At 39.7% G+C, this 24474-nt stretch overlaps 3 protein-coding genes and 1 long non-coding RNA gene across 4 annotated transcripts in view; 3 read left to right on the top strand and 1 right to left on the bottom strand.

Annotated features, from left to right (window-relative positions):
- jph3a (junctophilin 3a) overlaps positions 1-4220 on the top strand; it is a 21514-nt gene extending 17294 nt beyond the window's left edge. The window contains exon 5 of the mRNA XM_042490115.2: positions 719-4220. Coding sequence (XP_042346049.2) covers positions 719-799 — 81 coding nt within the window. The 3' untranslated portion in view covers positions 800-4220. The remainder of the gene's footprint in view (positions 1-718) is intronic.
- The window catches only part of LOC148190329 (uncharacterized), a 25142-nt gene extending 9089 nt beyond the window's left edge, over positions 1-16053 (bottom strand). Inside the window, exons 1-2 of the long non-coding RNA XR_015776765.1 lie at positions 15815-16053; positions 7361-7576 (exon numbers count right to left, since the gene is read on the bottom strand). This is a non-coding gene — a long non-coding RNA (uncharacterized LOC148190329). The remainder of the gene's footprint in view (positions 1-7360; positions 7577-15814) is intronic.
- On the top strand, positions 7465-12797 carry znf319a (zinc finger protein 319a). The gene is made up of 2 exons (XM_042490127.2): positions 7465-7602; positions 9346-12797. Exon 2 carries the CDS (start codon positions 9482-9484, stop codon positions 11258-11260), a length of 1779 nt encoding a protein of 592 aa, XP_042346061.1. The 5' UTR covers positions 7465-7602; positions 9346-9481; the 3' UTR covers positions 11261-12797.
- On the top strand, positions 13927-24474 carry LOC121967035 (casein kinase II subunit alpha'-like). The gene is made up of 13 exons (XM_088078508.1): positions 13927-14194; positions 18792-19171; positions 19254-19365; positions 19875-19976; positions 20186-20236; positions 20398-20457; positions 21232-21315; positions 21444-21554; positions 21632-21733; positions 22612-22712; positions 22938-23086; positions 23214-23298; positions 23990-24474. The coding sequence occupies exons 2-12, from the start codon at positions 19065-19067 to the stop codon at positions 23282-23284; spliced, it is 1050 nt and encodes a 349-aa protein (XP_087934634.1). The 5' UTR covers positions 13927-14194; positions 18792-19064; the 3' UTR covers positions 23285-23298; positions 23990-24474.

Genomic DNA, 24474 nt, shown 5'->3' with positions numbered 1-24474 from the left:
ACACGCGATACAACAACACCACCGGTTCTGTCCGAGTCATTCTCACGGACGCAGAGGGTGGTGTAAGGAGTTTGGAGTAAGAACGGGCTGATACTGTCAGCCAGAGCTGACGCACGAAAACTGTTTTTCTCTAAGTGAGGACTGGAATATTTGCATTTTGCATAAACACGTTAAAGTTTTACATTTTTTTGAGCCCTTAAATCATCACTAAATCATGCATTATCCAAGAGAGCCAATTTAAAAAATGGCATGGTCATATTAAAATTTAAGGTGTGTTGATGGGTTAATGTCATCAATGCATTGAGTAACATGCAGGAAAACATTCCACCTTAAAAGTTGCGTTTAGCTGCCAAAAGTCGGCACATTGAATTAAATGATATTTTTCTCAGTCTGTATCTCTAATATGTGAACTAGTAAACATGAAAAGTCAGAAAAACATTCTTTCAAATCACCGTAGAAGGTTTTCTGTGAAATCACTGCAAACTAAAAAAAAACATCAAGATTTACAGTTTTGATGTATTTTGGAAAAACTGTACATTAAAATAACTTGTTGAAACTGGGTGCTGAATCCAAAAAATTGTATTAATCCTCTTGTGGAATTAATTTAAGAAAAATGCTGTATCAGAGCGCTGTCCTAGTTTGACTTTTGCATTTTTACAGCAATTTCGTGAGAATTTGTGAATTAACATGACTAATCTCTTCTTCTTCTCTCTTTCAGGGCTCCAGCTCTATTCTGGTGGTTATGGTCATTTTACTCAATATTGGAGTAGCCATTCTTTTCATTCACTTCTTTATTTAAGCTTATACAGGTATGATCTACTAAGACTTATTGATAACTACGGTATATTATATTATTACTTCCTGAGACGGACATTCTGCCTATTCGACTGGAGCCCGCAGCCCGAGTGACGGACACAGCAGAGCCTTTCTATTGTTGCTACTGGTCTTTTTCCACCTCTGTCGAAGCCCGTTTCCGTTTCTAAAAAGAAAGCACCCTTTTCCTTTTCAGATGCTTATTTTGCAACCATAGAAGAGAAAGTAAGAATTTAAAAAAAAAAGAGTGCAGCTTTAAAGCGAGCGTGGCGTACCGGGACACACGTGCACGGGTGTCCGTCGGCTGATCAATGGACTGGAGATGGCACAGGCAGTTTTGCCCATTTTTCCATCACTTCAAGAATACAGCGACCCTTGTTTCCTGGTTATCATGACAGACATGCTAACCAAACTCACACTCCACCCCGAACCCCACAGACAAGAACCCCCCCCCCTTTAACTCTTTCCCCTCTGTCGGCCCCTCATCCACCAACCCCTATTCGCACTATGCGCTACATTACAGAACTATGCTGCAAGAGTAGATCCATTTTAAAGGGCTCCGTCATTCTTCTTTTCCTTTTTTCCACGACGAACTGCACACACAACCATTGCATGAGGCTGTGTGGGGGTTTTAAAAGTGCATTTTCTATCCCTTTAACATCACTGTTCTGTCCTCATTTGTAACGCACTCCATCCTGGTTGTCACCTCACGTCCAATCCGAAAAAATCACCGAATCTGAGTGATTCATCAGCGACCAAGACCCCATGAGTCTAAAAACCTCGAGGAACTTCCTGAATTTATTGTTAAGTAAAACACATTCGCACGCAAAAAGAGAAAAAAAAACAACAAAAAAAACATTCACATTTAACTGCTGACATACTGAGGAGGGTTCAGCCTTGCCCCTTTGTACAGCCTTGAGACTGTTATGTTATAACCACTAATTCTACTATATATGTGTATGTGTCATTATTATCAAAGTTTGTTACTTTTTTGCAGTTTGCAAGACAGAGAGAATGCTGAGTGCCTCGTATTTATTCATTTTTCCGTCTCTGATTTATTTAAAAAACCCCGACCCGAGATAATAAAACGCCCAGGCTGAGAGGAGACAAATAACCTTCAACATAAAAAGGATAGTTCAGGTTTGTTTCTTTTAAAGTGAGGTTGTCTGAGGTTCTTATTAGCAGTCGGTGTATCACACGCAGTAAATATCATCGGTACGTCCCCAGTTTGGAGAAGCAGCCGCAGTACTGACACAGAATATAATAGGGGTCGACCGATATTGGTTTTTCTGGGCCGATACCGACACGACTATTAGTACTTGATGAGACTGATAATCGATATTTGGAACCGATGTATTTACAATTAAAATATATATATATTTCAGTCAGAATTTGGAATATAACAGACTGCAAACCAAATCTTTGTTTAATGCTTTAACAATTAAAACTGAAACTTTCAACATCATATAAAGCAAGTTCCCTGCAACTTTTTTTTAATAAAGTTCAGTGAAAATTTGAATATAAAAAACAAATGAATAAAAATATATCCCTGAGGTTTTACAAAGTAAAAGTTCCTCCCATGCTGACACTTTCTTTGCATGTACTGCAGACTGCTGGTTGAGTGTAATACGCACTTTTTCATTAATAAATCTCATAGACGATCAATAAAATAAAATGCAGATACAGATAATCGGCAAAATGCCAAATATTGGCCCTGAGATCAGCCAGGCTGATAATCTGTCAGCCCCTACAATATAAGCGATGTACTGCCGTGGACGAGGGCAGCGACTAAATGTTTTAACCACCTTTAAAAAAGTCCCACCTAAAAAACTAAATATCAGTTTAAGTGTACGCTCTATTCACAGTATTTTCACCGTTTTATGGTGATGTAACGGTACGTTTTAACAACGATTTGATGCATGTTATGATATGTGGTTGGCGACAGAATTAGAAATAAATCAAAATAATAACTTCACATAAGAATTAAATGGCACATTGCCGTTGTATTTGATGTTTTATCGGCATATTTTGCAAACAGCAAACATTTTATCAAGAACGTCAAAATGTGTCCAAACCCAAAACTACCTGTGATGTTTCAAAGTTTGGCCTCCGCCTATTAACTCCACAAGTCACCGTTTCAGAGGTATGACTAAGCAGATTTTTGTTACTTTATACAAAAATGTAAATATAATAAAGGTTCATTTTTCTTTTAAAACATGATTTAACAAAACAGTTGATTTGTCTTTGACATGTCACAGTTTCAGAGGTCCGACTGAACAAATTTATGTAACTTTATACAAAAAATTAAATATATTATGGAGTTAATATTTACAAAACAAAAACAAAAAAACATGCTCTACAAAACTGTTGATTTTTCCTTTTATGTCAAAGGAAGTATAGCTCAGATAATGAAACTAAAATTGACTATTTACGAAGATCAAATAAACTTCTGATCATTTATTGATGTTTTATATATATATGTATATATATATATATATATATATATATATGTGTGTGTATAAAACAGCTTCATTTTCTCATTAAAAATTACTGTCTGACTTTGAGGTAAAGCAGTGAAAATATTCTAAATATAGTGTGAGATTAACAGAGACTTTTTGGACAGACATAATTGCCACTGATATAAGGTTGAACTTTTTTTAGGCGTATATATTTTACATTTCGTTGCTCCGTTCACAGCAGTCCGTTACTTTAGCGTCCACGTCAGACTCCTTTTTTCCAAACTGAGAACGTACCGACTGAAATCTCCTGTACGTGCTACACTGACTGGATAACTAATTAACCCATTCAACCCACATTAAAAAATCCCAAACTATCCCTTTAAGAAAGGTGACCTACCCTTTCCCGCCCAACACACAGACACACACAGACACACAGACACACACACACACACCTCCCTTCCACCCTGAAATGGCATGCACTGTTTTGTCTCTCTCCCCCTTTAGGACCAGTCAAAAAGGGAAAAATGGGGTTTCTAACGGTGTCATTTCCAGACACTTTTTTGGGCCGGATGAGATTTTTTTCAGCATGTTTGTTCAGCCTGCTCAATCTGGTGTCAGTTTGTGAGTTTCTCCCTCTCGTCTCTTTTAATCCAGCAACACAAGGCTACGTGAGACATGGAGAGCAGTGTAAAATAAACGCTAGCTTTTAAAACTCTCAGTGGATTTACCGAAAAACGTCCTGAGTTTATGAATGATATAAAAAGAAACTCTCTGCTACTGTATGTTTTATACTTCGCACCCAGTGGCATCATCATGTTGTGACATCATTGCATGCCCGAGCATGCTCTTTCTTACTCTTTGGTTTATGAGGTTGTTTCGAAGTTAATGTGGAGAAAATAATGAAATGTTTGAAATTAACCAGTGTGGTGTGGTTTATTGCTGCCGTCTCGCCTTTGTCAAATCACGTGTTTCAGTTTCATGAAGGTGCACGAAAACAGCAAACGATTTCATGGTTATATTTGGGTTTTTTTAACCCTTGAATACCTGAGAAAACTGGCTTGATTTCTTTCAAAAAAAAAACAGAGAAAGAAGGCAATGAACAATAAAGGGAGAAATGAAAAAAACTGTGAAAATACAAGAAAATTATCTGAAAATCATTTAAAAAACAAATTAAAAGAGCAAAGTGCTTAGAAATTAATTTTGTAACAGACTTTTCAATGTGATTGTGATTGTTATATAGGTTTTTTTCCCTAGCGTTTTCTGTTTTTCCTCAGCTTTTTAATAATATTTTTTTAATTTACCAATTTCTCGCAGTTTATGAAACATTTAATACCAAGTTGCTTATTGCCTTTTTATAAAAAAAGAAAATTTAGAAAACCGCCATGAAAATTACCTGGTAAAAGTGTGACATACTTTGAAATGTGATTACGATTATTATAAATATGGTTTTTTCCCTAGCTTTTTTCTTTTTTACTTATTATTTTAAAAAATAATTTTCTAAATCTACACATTTTTTGCAACTTATGAAACATTCATTACCAAGTTGCTCATGGCCTTTTTAATGTTTTAAAAAGGTTGCATCAAACTGCTCAGAGTTCAGAGGTTAAATACTTTTGTGTGAAAGGCAAAGCGGCAAAATAAAAGTGAAATCACAATAGGTTTCAAAAAATTACGTTTTCCCAAGGGATGAATTTTTAATTCACTTTTCTGCAGAAACCAAAAGCATTTCACTCTGGTTATTTCATTTACAAACACGTTCTCTGTTGATTTTTGCAGAAAATTTACAAAATCTCACAATATTATCAGAATATAAAATCAATGCAGCCAACAAACATTTCAGGAGGAAATATGCAAAATATTCCTGTGATGGAGGGGGGGGTACCTGACACTGAGAATTACTGCCCAAATATTTACTTTTAAGTAAAACATGACTTTTGCGTGACAGCATTGTAAGAAGTGGTATTCTGTGAATTTTATAGTATTTTGCGATTCAGCAATGCGAGGTCAGAAAAAAAGATTCAGAAAATTGTACCTTTTATGTCTTAGCACTTTCAAGAATTAGGAAAAAATAATTTAAGGAATTTTAAGACCAACTGAGGCCTTATTTTTGACTGATGAATTAAAATCCTTTTCAGTTTTTTTTTAGGATCCGTGGGCAGCCTGATTCAAGGTTACTGCGGGTGATATTGCTGAAGTTTGATGTCAAATACACCAACAAATATCTTTCTTTGGGGTTTAATTAAAGGTGCTATATGTAACTCTGGAGGAAGATAATTGATTATTAAGTCTTATTCACAGGTAATCATATACAGACACTTTGGGTTCTACAATTCTACAATTTCATTTAGCAGACGCTTTTATCCAAAGCGACGTACAACACAAGCAAGAATTTAGACTTAAGGAAAAAACTCCTAGTAAGTGCAAAAAGTGCTTCAGGTGTGATTGGTCACAGGTATTGCCGTCTAGTGGCAGAAGAAGTGCCGCACAGCCCCCCCGTGACATCACCTACGTCAAATCAACGCCAACACGCAAGAACAAAACGTTTGTGGCACGTGAAAATGTAAACAAACATGAATGAAACCCTCACTATAGCTGCGTTTATGTTTGTTATTAAAAGCCAGAAGGAGAGGAGGAGGAGGAGGAGGAGGATGTGGACGCGGTCGTGGTGGGAAAAGAGGCCAACTTGCCAATTTTTAAAAGCAACGAGAGCTGAAAGTGTTTATTAGCATCTATTAACATTTAGCAGTGTGACTGATCAGAGCCTCGTTTCATGCTGCACTTCTGTTGGCTGGTTAGTGGACGCAGATCCTAACAGCATTCACACAGTGAGACTCTCATCCCAAATTTCTGACAGTCTGGACGGATATTTGGCATATGAAAAAAAAACAAAAAACATGCTATTTCCACTAGATGCACTGTCAGTCAATGTTGCTGCTGATCACTGACACATCCCAGACTGTGATCATAGAAAAACTTGCATGTAATGTATTAAAATTTTTTATTTAAAAACATAATGGCATCATGACAAAAACTTGGCATATAAGTGGTTAAAAATCTGAAAAAATCAGGAATATTTGATATTTATGAATAGGACTGATTTAAAAAAAAAAAAAATGAAAATTGTTGAAAATAATATTAATGTATAATATATTTTTATAGCCTGATTTTGAAATGTGCATTTTGTGTTATCATATTATTTTCATATATTATTATTTTTGTGCAATGTCAGTGTTACTGCTAATTAATAACATAGCCCAGGTTGTCATGATTTTTTAAAAATTATTTTGCATGGAGTATATTAAAAAAAATGTTTCATCTAAAAAACATAATGGCATCAAAAACCTGGCATTTACAGGGTTAAAATTCTGAAATTTTATGAATATTTGATATTTATGATTAAGACTGATGTTGGTTAAAAAAAACTCACTGAAAGTAGACAATAATATTAATGTTTTTTTTTTTTCATAGCCTGATTTTGAAAAGCGTATTTTGTGTTATTGTCTCATTTTCATATATTATTATTTTTGTGCAGTGTCAATGTTGCTGCTAATTAATAACATACCCCAGGCTGTTATGATTTGTTATGATCACGTTGCATGGAGTATATCGAAAATATTTTGTTTTCATCTAAAAATGTTGTGGCATCATGACAAAAAAACCCTGGGGTTTAAAAAAATTTAAAGGGTTAAAATTTTGAAAATGAACGAACATTTGATATTTATGATTAGGACTGATTTTGTTTTTTTAAAAAAACCTCAAAGAAGGTAGAAAATAATATTTTCACAAATTAAAGCTTGATTTCGAAAAGTGCATTTTGTGCAGATAAAAGTATGTTATCATTATATTATAGCTGGCCCTAAGGGTTAAGCGTATAAAAGTGATTTTGGGTGATTTTTAAACAGCTGTGGTGTATTTTGATCTGTATGTGTGAAAATGACAGCTGCAGGTGAGTGTTTACATCGCTCGCGGGAGAGAAACACTCCCCCCTACTGTCACAATAAAGAAATAAATTTGCTAAAATCTTTTCGGCAGGTATTGTGTTTGTTTGAATGCTGTTCAAACCCGCTCGGGGAGCCGTTTATCTGTACCTTTTGGGTGTTTTTTGGGGGGCGCTCCCCGGTGCTCCTCCGGCGTGCAGCGGCTGTAGCAGCAGCGGCTCCGCGGCGGCAGCTCACTGCGTGGCGGTTTCCGGTGTCCGTCCGTCTGCAGGAGGATGGCGTCCGGCTTCAACCGCATCCCCTCCGCCGCCGGTCCTCCGAGTCACAAATACACCCAAGGTTGTGCACCACAGGCTGAAGACGACACTGAAAAACATCGATAACCGGCTCCGGTAAGTGATATGATTTATTTTTCACCATAAACGGTGTTTTTTGTGCAGATGTGCGAGGCTCCGCCGGAGGAGGAGAAATTTCCCCCGCAGCTCCGGGGAGGCCTAGTCCGATTCTGGGGTCCGTTTGGAGCGAAGGCTGGTTTCCAATGAAAAAAATCACCTATTGCGGCCTTTTTTGGAGCGCTTTCACCTCGTTGTAATTTAGTCCTAATGCGCTGCTAATATTGTGACAAAACAACTCCTAAATATATGTACAATAACGTGAAATAACGGCGATAATCTCGAAGGAAGTCCAGTAGTTTAATAACGTTAGCCGGAGCTAGCGGTTAGCCGTTAGCTGCTAACAAGCTAACGTCTGTTAGCAACATCCTGAAATAGAAACAATACAGTTTAATAACAATGTAGGAAATAAATTAAATCTCTAAATAAATAATAAAGCTATTTTAATAACGTGGATAACGTTTAAAATACACATTTAACTGTGAAAACGGCACTAATACGTGCGCTATTCGTGTTTCAGGAAATAGACCGAGCCCAGTTCTGCTTTAGCGTTATTCTGTTAACTGTTATTTTTGCGGGTTTCCGTTTAAAGAAACGATATTTGTTCTGAATGTCGACACGTTGACTGCGTAACAGATTATAGCATTTACATCTCACTTTTCAAAATGTTACCCTAATAACAGAAAAGGGCCGTTTTAGGCCTGTGGAGCTGGAGTATGTGGTTTCGGTTGTATTCTGACCACAGACAGACATTATTCTGACAGCAGCAGCTTCCCTCGCACAAATGTAAACAAAAGCCTCATAAATTAGCGTCTCTCGCACGGCTGTGTGTAATGGACAGGTTTCCATGGTCACGGAAAACCTGGAAAAGTCCTGGAAACAGTAAAAAATCATTCAAGTTGTGGTTAAGTAGTGAAATTTTGTCGTGTGTAAATAATAAATTACATTATTGTAACACACCTAGGACTTTTTGTAGCGGACGAACGTAATAATAATAATATGCTTTTTGGTTGTTTTTATTTATTTGATCATCACGAGGCATGTCAAATCATTTTAAGCATTTTTGGCTTGAGGGGAGGGGCATACAACTTGTTAATGGCTTGGTTTTGTATTTATTTTACTGCCTATTGTGAAGAAAACATGCCCACGGGTTAGGAAGGTATTTTTTATTTAAATGTTATTTGCAAATTAGGCATGCTTTTTCTTTTAAAAATGTGGCATATTTTATTTAAATAAAAATCATCATTGCATTTTCACATTTCCTTGAACACATCAATTAGGATGCTGAAATTATGTTTGGATCTTTGGAGTTATATGTTTGAAAAACACTTGGCAAGTGAGGCAATGAAAAAAAGATATTGGGTCAATGAAAAGTCATGGAAACATTTTGAATTTTGTATCCATGAAAAGGTGCGGGAACCCTGTTTTCAGATTGTTTCCTGAATAACAGAAGAGGAAGTTTTAGGCCTCTGAAGCTGGTAAAGGTGGTTTGTTTCAGTTCTTAACCACAACACATTATTCTGACACTTGATACAGCAGTCTAATTTGCTGAAATGTAAACATAAGCCTCATGATTTCGGTTTCCGTCTGTTTTATATATACATACATAGGATCATGGTGTAAACTGACAACTCATCAGCTTTCACTTGTCATTAACACTGCATTGTGTTTATTAATTGCAGTAACATTTCATGAAACTAACACAGTAATTTGTTGTGCATATTTTTGCTTTTTCCCTTTTAGGTTTTCTAAAGGACGCGTAAACACAGATAAAGCACTCGGCTGCTCTCAGCGTGCTGCGTCCCGTTTCTAAACCCACATCCAGCCTCTTCAGTCCAGCACTGAAGCCCCGCTCATCCCCTGAGTGCTGAACCCGTGCATGCGAAGTGGAAGGATGACGGAGGCGTGGCAGCAGCAGCAGCAACATGCGGTGGCTCCACCCTCTGTTGTGCACACGCTCCCCCAGGGAACCGACAACCCTCTGGGCTGCGCCGTGTACGGAGTCGTCCTGCAGCCAGATGCCTCCCTGCAGCAGCCCCAGCACGGCCAGCAGCACTCTGTCCAAGCCCAGCAGCCCTCCCTGCAGGTCGGCGGCGAGAGAGGGCACAAGTGTGGTGCCTGCGGCCACGACATATCTCACCTGGCCAACCCTCACGAGCACCAGTGCATGGTGAGCCAAGACCGGTCCTTCCAGTGCACCCAGTGTATGAAGATCTTCAGCCAGGCGACGGACCTGCTCGAGCACCAGTGTGTGCAGGTGGAGCAGAAACCGTTTGTGTGCGGCGTGTGTAAGATGGGCTTTTCTCTGCTCACCTCTTTGGCGCAGCACCACAACTCGCACGGGAACGGGAACAACCCGATGAAGTGCTCCATCTGCGAGAAAACGTACCGGCCCGGCTCTGGAAACGCCACCCCGACCTCGTCAGCTGCCAACCCCCAGCAGCCGTCCACTGGTGAGACGTCCAGTGGCGGCGCGGCGATCAGTGCCTCGTCTCCTCCTGCGTTTGAGGCCTCCGCTCCCGACCGGCCATACAAGTGCTCAGTGTGCCATAAGTCCTTCCGGCATTTGTCCGAGCTGACCCGACACGAGAGAGTACACACCGGTGAAAAGCCATACAAATGTGACACGTGCGACAAAAGCTTCAGCCAGTCTTCGCACCTGGCGCACCACCAGCGCACGCACAGCTCCGAGCGGCCGTACAAGTGTGCCGTGTGCGAGAAAAGCTTTAAGCACCGCTCCCACCTCGTGCGGCACATGTACGCTCATTCAGGCGAGCACCTGTTCAAGTGCAATTTGTGTGAGATGCACTTTAAGGAGTCGTCCGAGCTCCTGCACCATCAGTGCCAGCCAGAAGGGGAGAGGCCTTTCCGCTGCGGTTCTTGTGGGAAGAGCTTCAAGCGCCCGTCGGACCTGCGACAGCATGAACGCACGCACTCAGAGGAGCGACCTTTCCAGTGCGAGGAGTGCCAGATGAGCTTCAAACAGCAGTACGCTCTCGTGCGCCACCGCCGCACTCACAAAAATCCAGCTGATCGCCCTTTCAAGTGTAACCTCTGCGATAAAGGGTTCCTCCAGCCGTCGCACCTGCTCTACCACCAGCAGGTTCACGGCATGGAGAGTCTGTTTAAGTGTGCGTCCTGCCAGAAGTCTTTCAGCCAATCGGGAGAACTGCTGAGGCACAAATGCGGCGGCGAGGTGGAGAAGCCCTACAAGTGCGACGTTTGCGGCAAAGGTTACAAAAAGAATTCGACGCTGCAGCGCCACCAGAACTCTCACTGCACGGAGAAGCCGCTGAAATGCTCCCTGTGCGACAAGCGCTTCGTGTCGTCTTCCGAGTTTGTTCAGCACCGCTGCGACCCAACCCGCGAGAAGCCCCTCAAATGTCCCGACTGTGAGAAGCGCTTCAGGTACTCATCCGAGCTGCAACGCCACCGCCGAGTTCACACCGGGGAGAAGCCTTTCAAGTGCGCCAGCTGTGACAAGAGCTTCAAGCAGCGGGAGCACCTCGCCAAGCACCAGAGCGTGCACTCGCGGGAGACACAGTTTAAGTGTGTGTGGTGCGGAGAGCGTTTCGTTGACCTCACAGCTCTGCAGGAGCACACGGTCCAGCACACTGCCGAGGGCGAGAGTTTCCCCGAAGCTCAGTGCATCCCATGAACCGAACTGCTCCTCAGTCCTGGGTGGCAAACATGACATTCACCCTCAAAGCAACGTGTGCCAGCCTCCGTTCCCCCACTTGTAGTTTATTACATGCACCCATTAATTATTTTGAATGATTTTTCTTTTTTTAGGATCAAGACACATCCTCATCTTTTGTCGAGTAAATGGCACCCGACATTAACAGAGGCGATTAGGATCCCTCTTCTTATTTTGGAACACATGGAAAAAAACTTGAACAGAATGAAAAAGGCGTAAAAATGTGAGAAGATCTTGGTTTAGTTTAGTGCCGCGTGTGGGACCTTACTCCGTGGTTGCATGTGACCGTCTGTTTTGTAACGTTTATTCTGTTAGTCGAGAAAGACGGAAAGACCTTCCAGACAGTCGTCAGTTATGTGTGTGTGTGTGCGCGCGCTCATGTTTAAGCTCCTCTGAAATCCATGTGCCTTTTTTTACCGATCACTTCACAAAGTCGTGTTTTTGTTAATTTCACGTCCCCCCAAAAAAACCCTCCCATGCGTATACAGCGGCTGGCAGTATCTTTTCACATACTAGATCTAGGTAGTATCATCTGTTTGTGCATGAATATTTATCACACTTTAATATCACTGTTGTATTATAGGTTTGGTTTATTTAGGAAAACATCCTAAGAAGAAAAAAAAGTGGATATGTGAAAATGTATAGCCCTAGTCCTATAAAATCTGTGTTGTTGCATCTTTGTATTAAAACAAATGACGTCTAGGTAACTAACCCATACCTATTATGTCATACAAACACTTGACATGTGCAATAGAACATGCACAATGTAATATTTATGACTACTGATTCATGGCATAGTCTACTCTGTTATATTATAGATTGTGTGTATACGCTTATTATGTAAACATTGAAAACTGTATAGTGCTTATGTTACCTGCTTTTGTATTCACTATGAATGAGCTTGCAGTATTTTGCAAGTACTTTTAGTTTCGGTTACAGAGGGATTATCACGCGGTTTAACCCGATAAGACTTCAAAAGCATTATATTGCTCACTTGCCACAAACTAGCTGCATTAGTTACTGTGCGATAGATCTAACAAACGTAATATTATTTTTTATGTTTTTTTTTTTTGTTTTTTGTTTTTTTTTTAAAGAATTTGGCCTTGTGACATCCTCACGGGATCCTAGCCTCGTCCCGGTCCACGCCGGACACTCAGCAGATTAATCCGAGTAGCCTCAAAAGTTGCGATTTATGTGTTGGTTTATGCCGGACATAACGTAAAACATTTGTGTACTTTAGTTTACCGTGTGGATTTCTACATTCACAATCTTTGCAGTATATTTAAAAGATGGTTTTTGGAGTTTAAAGATCACGGGCGATGGGGGGGTTACAGCGGGGTGGGAGGGGACTGTGTGGTTGTGCCATGGTTTAAGTCCTGGTGAGTCTGCTTCAAAACGAGTGTAACGAAGCGTTGGATTTACACATACGGATATCAATATAGACTCCTGTTCATACTGTATACAGACGATTAAAATAAACCACCCTTATGACAAAAAAGATGTACGTTGTCTAATATGTGCATTTGTTGGTTTAAATTAGTGCTCAGGGTTCGCACAAGGTGCTTGAGGTGCTGTTTAAATTTGCCGCTCAAATATTAAAGTACTGAAATACCCGTACTAAATACATTTTAACCCTTGGAAACCTGGAACGACTTAAACGGCACCTTTCACGAGTATTTAAACACAAGCAAATTGATGCAATTTCTTTCAGAAACAGGGAAAAAGGAAATGAGCAAATTGATAAAACATGTTGCACAAATTGCAAAAAAAAAAAATGTAAAAAAAATTAAGTAAGTAAAAATTAAAGTAAGTATTTTAAAATGTAGGGGGGAGAATTGGGACTATTTTTAAATGTAAGATTTTAGGATATTCCAGGAATTTAGGACATTTCTCAAGAGTTAAGCACGTTTCTAGGATTTTCATAAAATTACAGTTTTATTCTTATAAGTTTGTTCTCATAAAATTGTGACTCTTTCCCATAAAACTGGTTTGATTCTTGAAATATAACTTTTTTTCTCATATTATGACTTTTTGTAAAATTACAACTTTATTCTTGTAATATTACAAGTTATTCTCATTTAATTACCACATTTGTTCTCCCACAGCTACGACTTTATTCTCGAAATATTACTTTTCTCATAATATTATGACTTAATATTTAGTTTATTCTCATAAAATTGCAACTTTTTTTCTCGTAAAACTACAACTTTTTTTTTTTTTTTTTTGCAAAATCACAACTTTATTCTCATATTACGAGTTTATTCTCATAAAATCGCGACTTTTTTCTCCTAAAACTACAACCTTATTCTTGAAATACTGGCTTTTTTTTCTCATAATATTACTTTTTTCCGGTAACAAAAAACCTTCAATCTTGCCTTTTTTTCTTGTAAAAAAGTACGCCTTAAATCTCAAAATATTACGACTTTTCACATATTCCGACTTTATTCTGGAAATTACTATTTTATTCTCATATTGTGAATTTATTCTTCAAATCTTTTTTTTTCCCCCTTTAACATGGCCCTAAACCCCCGTCGCGCTGCACCGCCCCCTCCTCTCTTATTAGTAACGAACAGTCCCTAATGAAAAACGTAAACGCAGGACTTTTACTTGTAAAGGTCACGGAGCCTCCTGAATCACTTCCGGGTGATGTTTACCGCAAAACGGAAGAGCATCCTGGTTCTGCTAACGAACCGCAGCTCGATGTTCCTCCACCACCCATCCGATCGGATCAATACATCATCGATACGGATGATACACACACACGTTATCGAAATCTTCACACCTGGAGGAGCTACACCGGCCGCGCGAGGAGCTAATGACCCGCTAACCAGGTGCTAACGAGCTAACGTTGATGTCGGGCGGACTTCCTGTGAGCTCGAGCATTTCTACGACGAGGTTAGCCGGCTAACTTTAGCCTCGTTATTGATTTCATATTTCACACTAATGTCCGAGCTAATCCGCAGACTGTAACACGTAAATATTTATAGTTTCAGACACACACATTTACAGCCCGCGCGAGTGCGTTTTGGCGCGTTAGAGGTTAAAATGTTGTGATTTTATGTTTTGCTAAGTAAGCAAGCTAACTAGCTAGTTAGCGTCAGTTGGTCGTGAGTGATGTTGGTCCGCAGAGGCTGATCAAATGTTAATTTAACCAGAAACAGCGAAACACAGCGTTACTGGTCTGTTTTTAGGTGTGAAAAGGATCTTTGCGGTGGGTGAAAAGGCCCCGGGGACCCGCGTCGTGACCAGGCTCCAAACAGAGTTAAAGGATTTTATTCAAATTGTGTTTTTTGGGGGAAATTAGCTTTTACAGGAATTTAAAATCTGACAGCACAAGTAATGCTATTCAATTACAAATCCAATCGGTCCGGATTAAAAAGATAATTAAAAAATACAGAGATGGGCCAGACATTTTCAGCAGCCAAATTTTTAGAATTTTAAAATAAGACAAAACAGCAAAAGTGATTTGAGAGCTAAAAAGGATAACATGTAAGAAATCAGATAAATCTAAGTAAAAGATTATGAAACGTACATACACCGTTAACTCGTACAGAGACTGCAGGTCCATGATTGACAGGCGCTCAGGTTAACTGACATATACACATAGTGACGTCCGGTTTAGCGGTGCAGGTTTATCGGTGGCTCTGTTGCAGGTTGTCCTAAGCTTTGCACTGTCTGTCTCTCCTCCGAGCAGGGCGGAGAAACACCGTGCATGATACTGACAGCAGAGCGTGAGACTCTGACACTGAGCTGAAATGAATTGCGCGCTCATGACTGCAGTAAAGAAAGTAAATAAACAGTCTCGTACTGCGTTTTTCAGGTATGGCGTGTGATGTTTCACCGCAGGTCTAGAAACAGAGTCGGTGGAGTTGGACAGTTGATATTCTGTGTTGTTATGCAGGAAAGTAAAAACACATATGGCCAATTTCGATAAGCCAAAAAGATTGGATTGGGACATCTCTAGTGTAGTATAAATACTGCAAAAATATGAAAATAAAGCATATAAATATTATTGCACAGTAAGTGGTAAAATATTGCACAGGCATGTTACACAGTAAAAATATAAACAATATAGTTATGCAAATATATGTGAATATTTATGACGATTATGCAAAAATAGAATATCTATACATACTATATATACATGCATACACACACACACACACACACACACACACATATATATATATATATATATGTCCTTGTGTGTGTGTTTTGAGAAAGATTTGAGTAAAGGTGTCTCTAAACTGATTCTGCACACGTGTTGCTGGGGTTTAATTTGCAAAAAAAAAACAAAAAACAACAACATAAGAGCAGAGTGAAAACGTTAATTAGTTAATTAATTAACATTAAAGGATTGCTGTCTTTTAACACAGCAGAGAAAGAAGAGAAACGGCTCTGTGGATAGCTGATTTCAGACTGTACTTGTAGTTAATGTTATTGCAGCTTCTAAATCGTTTTTAAAAAGCCGTCCACAGACACCAGAGCAGATATGATGAGCTGGTTTGTACTCACCGTTTTTTGGGTGATCTGGGCGCGTCAGACGAATGAGGAGCCGACTCCTGTGCAGGATGCGTGGAGAGCTGCTGGCTGAAGCTCAGCTGATTTGTCTGATTGTGGCATCAAAACGGAAATCAAAACACCAAACAGACAATTCCCCAAATAAACAGGCTTCTACGAAAACAGGCAATCAATATGGTAATGAACACGTTAATCAAAGTAAACTGGGATTAAAGCAAACACACGCTGGTTGAAGAGTGTTTGTTCTTTGTTTTCTCTGCTGATTTAGCACAGCTGCTCTTAATGAGGACCCTCAGGTCAGCTGATGCATTTAGGTGACTCAGAAAAATAGGAAATTAGAAGGACTTGCTAGAAATGGTTCCAAGATACAAATATAAATACATTTAAAATTTGCCTCCACAGTCACAATTAAATAAACTACATGTGAATGAAACAGACTCAGCTGTACCAGCACACACCAATAAAGTGCGCATACAAACATTTCACACACCGCAATGTGAAAAAAGTATTGCATCGTCCCTGCAGCCCTAAAAGTTTGATGGATATTACTGGTTTCCCATTTTCTCAAATAGGAAATATAAAATAAGTGTCACAAACCTGAAACTGGATTTAAAACTTTTTTCATCCAGCGCTGTGATGTGATCTGTTGAGTTTGCACCTTTAAAAAATATTATACTTGGCACCTTGTTTTTTTATTTTTTAATATTTATATTTTACTATTTGTATAGTTGTTTTTTCATGCACCTCATAGCTGCTGTAACAATTCAAGTCTCCCCTCTGTGGGACTAATAATGCGGATCCGGTCTGACGGGTCTGAATATGGTGCTATGTGGTCTGCAGCTGTCTGTTCTGATCTGGATGTGAAAATGCTGTTAAATCAAGATTTTACACTCTGTGGACTCTTAGTTGTTAAGCTCATCCAGGCTTGACAAGAAAAATACTCTTTTATGACAAAGAGAATAAATGTATCACAAATATGAAACCTGGTCTACGGTCTGTGTTAATCTGGTTCAGGTCTGATAATCTTAGTCCGGCTGTTTTTGGGTGTATTTTGGATGGAGATCGTCACTGTGCTGTTTTCTCTCGCGGTCGACTGATGTTGGTTTTTCAGAGTCGATACTGATTATTAGTATTCAATGAGGCCGATGACGGATATTTGGAACCCGTATGTATTTACAATAAAAATGAAAATCTATATTAGGAATTTGGAAAATAACAAACGGCAACACAAAACTTTAAAAATTAAATAAAAATGAATAAATAACAAAAGCTCCTTAAGTTCCTCCCATGCTGACACTTTCTTTGCACCTTTTAATGAATTAATTTTACCTCCGATTATCGAAATAAAACGCAGATACAGATAATCTCCAAAATGCCAAATATCGGCCCTGATAATCAGCCAGGCCGATAATGTCGTTTTCTCAAATGGAAAACAAAATGAAACAAACCTGAAAGTGTATTTTAAACAGTTTTTGGTGGATTATGATGAACTGGTGCAGGTTTAACAGATCGATGAATAAAATAAAAACGACGGTTTGCTGCTCTGCTGTGATGTGGATGCAGTAAAACTGCTTGTGGAGTGTGTGTGTGTTTGTGTGTGTGTGTGTGTGTGTGTGTGTGTGTGTGTGTGTCAGAGGTTTTTTGTGTTTAAAGGCTCTGTGTTTGACAGGTTTTGGTACGGTGGTTTTCAGGTTGACCTGGTCTGATTTGGACTTAAAGGAGAGAAAGAAACACAAAAATCTCCTTTTTCTGTGTTCAGAAATTGAAAATCTTTTTCTCAGATGTGAAAAACGTGTTTTAAACCGACTGCTGAGTCTCCGTGGAAATCCAGTCCAGCTGTAACGCGTCAAAGGACTGTGTGTTTTTAATCTGCTGCTTTATTTAACAAATTAAATTCAAGTTTCTCAAAATGTTAAAGGCTTTAAACCCAGTTGCGGTCGTTACTGTCGTGGTCATTTTTACTGGTTAAATCAGTCGGACAGCAGAGAATCAAACACACAGAGATGCAACGATTAGCTGAGTGATTGACGAGCCAGTTTACAGGAAATTAATCAAACTGTTTTTAATATTGTTAAATATTTAAAGTCATTTTTCAGTTTTTCCTGTTACAGCTCTAAAAATGTGAAGATTTTATTTTGTCTACGGGTCCTGAAAAAGTCTTAAAATGTCTTAAATTAAATTTTATAAATATTAAGCCTTAAAACACATAAAAACACATTAGTTTTCATTTAATATTTGAGGTCATATTTGCAAGAAACTTTTAATTTAATTTATCAATATTTATTTTATTTTATTAATTTATTTATTTGAGCTCTTCTAACGTCTTTATACATTTGAATTAATAATTGCACTTCCGTGTTGGCAAAATGTAGATTAACCAAACTCACTTAAATAACCATATTTAACAGAAAACACGCTTCTGCTTAGGACCACAAATACACCAAACTCACCTGCACTGCTGGAATAAGAAAAAGATGATTTGTCTTTAAAACTAATCTTAATTTTGGTTAAAAAAAAAGAAAAAAACCTTGAAAAGATCTTAAAACGTTAATTTTAACCCTTTCAAACCCAGTGCCGGTTCTTTCAGAAACATAAGAAAAAGGCGATGAAGGAACTGAAAAAAATGTAGATGATTATTTTTGAAGCAGCTCGGGAAAATAAAATCCAGCTAACTATATATTTGTTTTGTTTTTTTTTTCACTAAATTATTATTTTTAAGCAGCTTTACAGGTCATTTCCTTTATTTTTTTATTTTAAATTTACCTTTTTTATGAGCTAATTTCCAAATAAATGTGTTGTACTTTCTTTCTTTTTTCCATGTATTTGAAAGAAATCGAGCTGGTATTCCCGGGTTTTTAACCGTCTGACACGTGTAGACGCCTCATTTATGCGTTTCTTTGTCGTATGTGAACTTGTTACCGTCATGTCTGTCCCGGTCTTCAGTCTCTTCTTCTCCGCGGTCCTCCTGCAGCTGGCGGGTCTCCATCCCATCCTGCCCAACATCCTGCTCAGGGGCTTCACACACTCGGTCATCGTAGCTCTGTCCGTCTGCACCGCCGCCGCGTCCGACCGGCCCGACGCCTTTCAGCAGAGGGCGCAAGCAGCCAAAGCCGATGGTCAGCGCGGCCCGGGGGTCTTCGTAGAGCCGCGTCTTCTGGAGAGTCGCTGCGCCGCCTTCCAGTATCGAGCCCACGAGTATTCAGCGGGAGGGGAAGGTCCTCGTCACGGAGCCGCGAAGCTAGCGATGCCCGGATCCACGCCGGCCAGCAGCAAGGCTCGGGTGTACACCGATGTCAACACGCAGAAGAACAGAGAGTACTGGGACTACGACGCACACGTGCCAAACTGGAGGTACGCCTACATTTCTACAGTTTTACTGCCGCTGGGTCATTTTTCACAGAAAAAACGATCAAACGTTTCTCGTCTTCCTCAGCAATCAAGACAACTATCAGCTGGTGCGTAAACTGGGCCGAGGGAAGTACAGCGAAGTGTTCGAGGCCATAAATGTGACCAACAGCGAGAAGGTGGTGGTGAAAATCCTCAAGGTGAGACTGCGAGCGGGGAACCTTCCCACAATGTTGGTCGACGTTACTTAAAAGTTACAATAATGTTTTAAAAGAAACATTTTAGTCTAACGTTCAAAGAACGTTTTAAGGACGTTTATCATCTCAAATAATGTTCCTGTGAGGTTAAAAGCTGAAGACGTAACGTTTGAACTGAAACGTTGTGAGAATGTTTAGGTGACGTTGAGAGGCGACAGATCAGCGGATGTTTTTATTTATAAAACGTTCCCACAATGTTACATGAGAACAAAGGGAGAACGTTTTCAAAGCAACATTCAGAAAATGTTACTGAGGCCTGAGATAACGGACTTTTTTAAAAAAAACATGCATGTTTATCGAGCATGTTGCCCGAACTTTAAGAACATTTTGGGAACATACGCGGAAAACGTTACCAATGTTTTGGTTGTGTTTTGGAGGATCGGTTCCTGCCGCAGAATTATTATTTTGTTGTTTAGTTTTTTATTAAACGCATGTTGCGTTTTCTCTCGCAGCCCGTCAAGAAGAAGAAGATCAAACGGGAAATCAAAATCCTTGAAAACCTTCGCGGAGGAACCAACATCATCCGGCTGGTGGACACGGTCAAAGACCCGGTGGTGAGTTCGAGTCCCGCCGTCACTCTGCTGCATGCGGGCACGCCAGCAGCGATAATCCAGCCGTGTGTGTGTGTGTGTGTGTGTGTGTGTGTGTGTGTGTGTGTGTGTGTGTGTGTGTGTGTGTGTGTGTGTGTGTGTGAGAGAGATAATGATCTCCACCCTCCTGCCGCTGTCCTCAGTTGAGCCTCGTGTCTTGTGTCTCTTTGCAGTCCCGAACACCGGCGCTTGTCTTTGAGTGCATCAATAACACAGATTTTAAGGTACTTGAGTTTGGCCGACATCATACATGCAGCAGCAGCACCGCCATCCACGTCCATTCTCAATAACACGCATTTAACCCCTTGGTTACTGTTGCTCACGTTTAAAGGAGCCGCAGACGTCGCGTTTTTAACGTTTTCTGAACGTTTGTGTTGTTGTGCAGGAGCTTTACCAGAAGCTGACGGACTACGATATCCGTTACTACATGTACGAGCTGCTGAAGGTAAAAACGCCTTTACGGCGACACTAATCTAACATCCGTGTATTTATTTATTTCATTGACATTTAATACAAACGTTAGAGTATGTTTGTCACAGCGAGGGATTCACTCAGCAGCAATATTTTTAATTTTCATTGTTTTGGCAAATTATTGTATTTATCCTTATTTGAGTGATTTGTGAAGAAGCTGTAATATTTCTGTATTTATATTTAACCTTTAACTCTGACTTGGTTGCATCATGCTGTGCACTTCTGCACTGCTACACTTAAAAAAAAACATTGTATTTTCCTTAATTTTATGCATTTTGTACACTATTTTAATAATGAAAATAATAAAAAAAGAACTGTTAATAATAAATATAGTTTAATTTTTTTCAATTATTAATTTTTTTACATTATTTGATTATGATCATTATTACTATCAGTATTATAATTATCACTATTATTGTTATTTGTTATCGTCTCTTTGCTGTATTTATTTATTTATCCATTAATTTCTTTATAATATTTTTTGGAAATGTTGCCTCTTTTGCCGGGACGCACTGCATGTGTGGAAATAATAATTTTTTTGTGTTATTGCCAGCGTACGCGCTGAAGAGGCGTCTCGCTCCTAACGTCTGTGTGGCAACAACAATATTTTTAAAAACACGCTATAATCGGCGTGCTTTTCTATTTCAGCTGCTTTTATTCAGATTCAGTAAGTTTTACTGCGAGTGAGCGCTTTGTTTGAGTTTTACTGCGTATAAACCGTGTCTAAAGTATGAACGTGTGTGTTCAGGCTCTGGACTACTGTCACAGTATGGGGATCATGCACCGGGACGTGAAGCCCCACAACGTGATGATCGACCACCAGATGAGGAAGGTGCTGACGACTCTTCGCTTTTACAGGAAGATCACAAACGGATTATTATTGTTAAGGAATGATGCTAATTTTTCTTTTAAACGTGTCCTCGGTGATATAAAGCGGATTCTGTCCTCTGTGTGTCTCAGCTGCGTCTCATAGATTGGGGTTTGGCCGAATTTTACCATCCCGCTCAGGAATACAACGTCAGGGTCGCCTCGCGCTACTTCAAAGGCCCCGAGCTGCTCGTCGACTATCAGGTATCTGTGGCTGTGCGACTCTGCGCTCTCTGAAATCCTCCTCCAGGTGTTTTTCACTCTTTTTTGTCCGTCCTCAGATGTATGACTACAGTTTGGACATGTGGAGTCTCGGCTGCATGTTGGCCAGCATGATCTTTCTGAAGGAGCCGTTTTTTCACGGCCAGGACAACTACGACCAGGTGAGCCGCCGGACTCACGTCCACGCGTCGAACTCACGTCCACACGGCGAACTCTGTGACTGTAATCAAGTCCATCCGCAGTTTGGAAATTATGTGTTAAAAGAGTTCTGAAAAAGTCGTAAAATGCATTAAATTCATTCATTTAAAAATAAGCCCTTAATTGGTATTAAATTAACTTAAATTAAAATGCTCAGACGTGGGAAGGAGGATTTTAAAAATCATTTAAAAAAAAAAAAAATCTGGTTTTGCATTGTAAAATCTCAAAATAATTGGTATAATTTTTTTTGTTAATAAATTAAAAACAATTTATTTTGTGTTTTTTTCTTAATAATTGGTAAAATCTCTTTTTTTTAGTTAATACATTTAATAAATGCATTTTTTGGAACGCATCATGATGGGAATCCATCCGTGGAATCACAAAATCGTCAAGAAAAACAGCCAAAAATACCAGATATTTCCTTCTGCTGGTAAACTAAATAGATACTTTAATCATAAGAAAATATTTTCATTGTGTTTCATTTTATTTTAGAATCAAAATAAATTGCTTTTAATTTTGGTTATTTTAGATATTAATAACTTACTGTGATAGTAGTATTTTTACTTTATTTTTAGTGTATCTTATTTTTTTTGCGACGCTTATTCTGATTCTGGTCTTTTTTTCCGAAGTTGCTGCAAACAGCGAATTTTCCCGCGACGGATCAATAAAGTCTTTTCTGAAACTCGGAAATCGGAGTTGCATTAAAAAGTCTTAAAGTCATCAGAGCCCTGATTGTGTGTGTGTGTGTGTGTGTGTGCGTGCGTGCGTGCGTGCGTGCGTGCGTGCGTGCGTGCGTGCGTGCGTGCGTGCGTGCGTGCGTGCGTGCGTGTGTTTTTTGCAGCTGGTCCGCATCGCCAAGGTTCTCGGCACTGATGAGCTCTTCGGTTATCTGCACAAATATCACATAGAACTGGACACGCGCTTCAAAGACCTGCTGGGACAGTGAGTATCTTCATCTTCATCTTCATCTTCATCGAAATCTTCCAAAGGAAAAGTCTTTTCAGATTAAAGTGAAACTCGGCGTTCAGAGTGCAGATTAAAGCTGTAAACATTTAAGCTGAGCGCGGAGATGTGGCGAGCTCGCCTGCAGGGATTCGTCGGCGGTGTTGATGTAATAAGGTTCGGCGTCAGAGGACGAGACAAACGTTTGAACCGTTTTGCGTTCAGGCAGACGAGGAAACGCTGGGAGCAGTTCATCCAGTCCGAGAACCAGCACCTGGTGAGTCCGGAGGCTCTGGACCTGCTGGACAAACTGCTGCGCTACGACCACCAGCAGAGGCTGACCGCCGCCGAGGCCATGCAGCACCCGTACTTCTGTCAGTACACACACACACACACACACACCGATGCACGTCGCTGCGTCCATAAAAAAAACAAACCTCAACATCAGGACAAAGACGCACCTGTAACGGCTTAATTTACGATTTTTTGTTGTTTGATCAGATCCTGTGAAGGAACAGGCAAACGCCAACACAGACGGCACAAAGGCCATAAGCAGCTCCAACGCAACATGATAACCAGAGAGCAGGTAACACACACACACACACGCACACACACACACACAGTCGCTAAAACTAAAGCAGTCATTTGAAAATCCTCCGTGAAGGTCATAATATTTGTATTTAATTTAAACTGTTTGAGATGTTTATTCAGTTTGAGTTTGAACAGGTGTTTCTATTATTCTGTCCAGCATCATTTCTGTGTAGACATGATGCGGTTTACTCAGACCCAGGCGGATGGATTATTTTGGAAAAAGTGTTTTTGTATTTTCATGTTTTGTTTCTCATGAAACGTCACATCAGTCAGATGACCACAAACAAACAAACAAACAAACAAACGTTACTTCTTTTGGCCTCGGTATTTTGAGAACTACAAAAAAATTACCTGAAAACAAGCAAAAAAAAAAAACGTTTAAAATTATTTTTATTTTGAGCAGTAATGATAATTTTATTTTATTTTGAAGTTTTTTTTTAATTATAAGAAATGCAAATATTTTTCATTTTTTTAAACAATCCTTGTTGAGGACGTTCTTTTTTGTTTTTTTAATAAAGGAATAAAAACCCTGTTTTCATGAACACCTGTCTGAGTGGACTAAATAACAGAAACACGCGTCAGTGTGACGCAACAAAACGTTTCTACAGCCACTGAGTTTGTCACATGATCACTTTGTTTGACCTCTAATTGTTTTTTGGGGTTTTTGTTCCCTTTCCTTCTCTCAGGAAGAATCTTTATTACCTCAACTTGTGACCTTTTCGTGGCAGAAACTTCTGCCTCCACATCAACAGCCATACGGAGCAAGATGTCAATTTGCAGCAAACACAAACTCGCACGGATCAAACTTCTCCCAACAAACTAAACCCCGGAGGGGATCTGCTGCTCGAACACAGAAACCAGATCTGAAATCAGGTCTGAACCCCCTCCTCCTCCTCCTCCCTCCCCTCCTCCTCCTCCTCCTCCTCCTCCTCCTCCCCCTCCTCCTCCCCTCCCCTCCTCCTCCTCCTCCTCCTCCTGGTTTTAAGTGAGCAGAGTGACTGTTGTGGATCAGTATGAAGCCGGTGTTGTGCTGTAAAGACGTTAGTCCGTCGTTTCGCTGCTGTGGTGACCTGAGATCCGGTTTTAGCACTGAGTGGCACGGAGGCTGTTTTCTGCTGCGGATAGAACAAAAGCTATATTGAAAGAGAATAAACCATTTTTATTTAAACAC

Source organism: Plectropomus leopardus, chromosome 1, assembly GCF_026936395.1.
Source record: "Plectropomus leopardus strain MGB_pleo_1.0 chromosome 1, ASM2693639v1, whole genome shotgun sequence".
Taxonomy (NCBI): Eukaryota; Metazoa; Chordata; class Actinopteri; order Perciformes; family Serranidae; genus Plectropomus; species Plectropomus leopardus.
Note: the sequence above shows the minus strand (reverse complement) of the source record. Positions and strands in the feature narration are given on the sequence as shown.

What these genes read in the sequence shown, in the direction of transcription:
- znf319a (XM_042490127.2), top strand. Translation starts at nt 9,482, where the DNA reads ATGCGAAGTGGAAGGATGACGGAGGCGTGGCAGCAGCAGCAGCAACAT.
- LOC121967035 (XM_088078508.1), top strand. Translation starts at nt 19,065, where the DNA reads ATGCCCGGATCCACGCCGGCCAGCAGCAAGGCTCGGGTGTACACCGAT. An exon ending in GCCAGGACAACTACGACCAG is followed by an intron (nt 21,734 to 22,611) that starts GTGAGCCGCCGG and finishes TGTTTTTTGCAG; the next exon opens with CTGGTCCGCATCGCCAAGGT. An exon ending in CATGCAGCACCCGTACTTCT is followed by an intron (nt 23,087 to 23,213) that starts GTCAGTACACAC and finishes TTGTTTGATCAG; the next exon opens with ATCCTGTGAAGGAACAGGCA.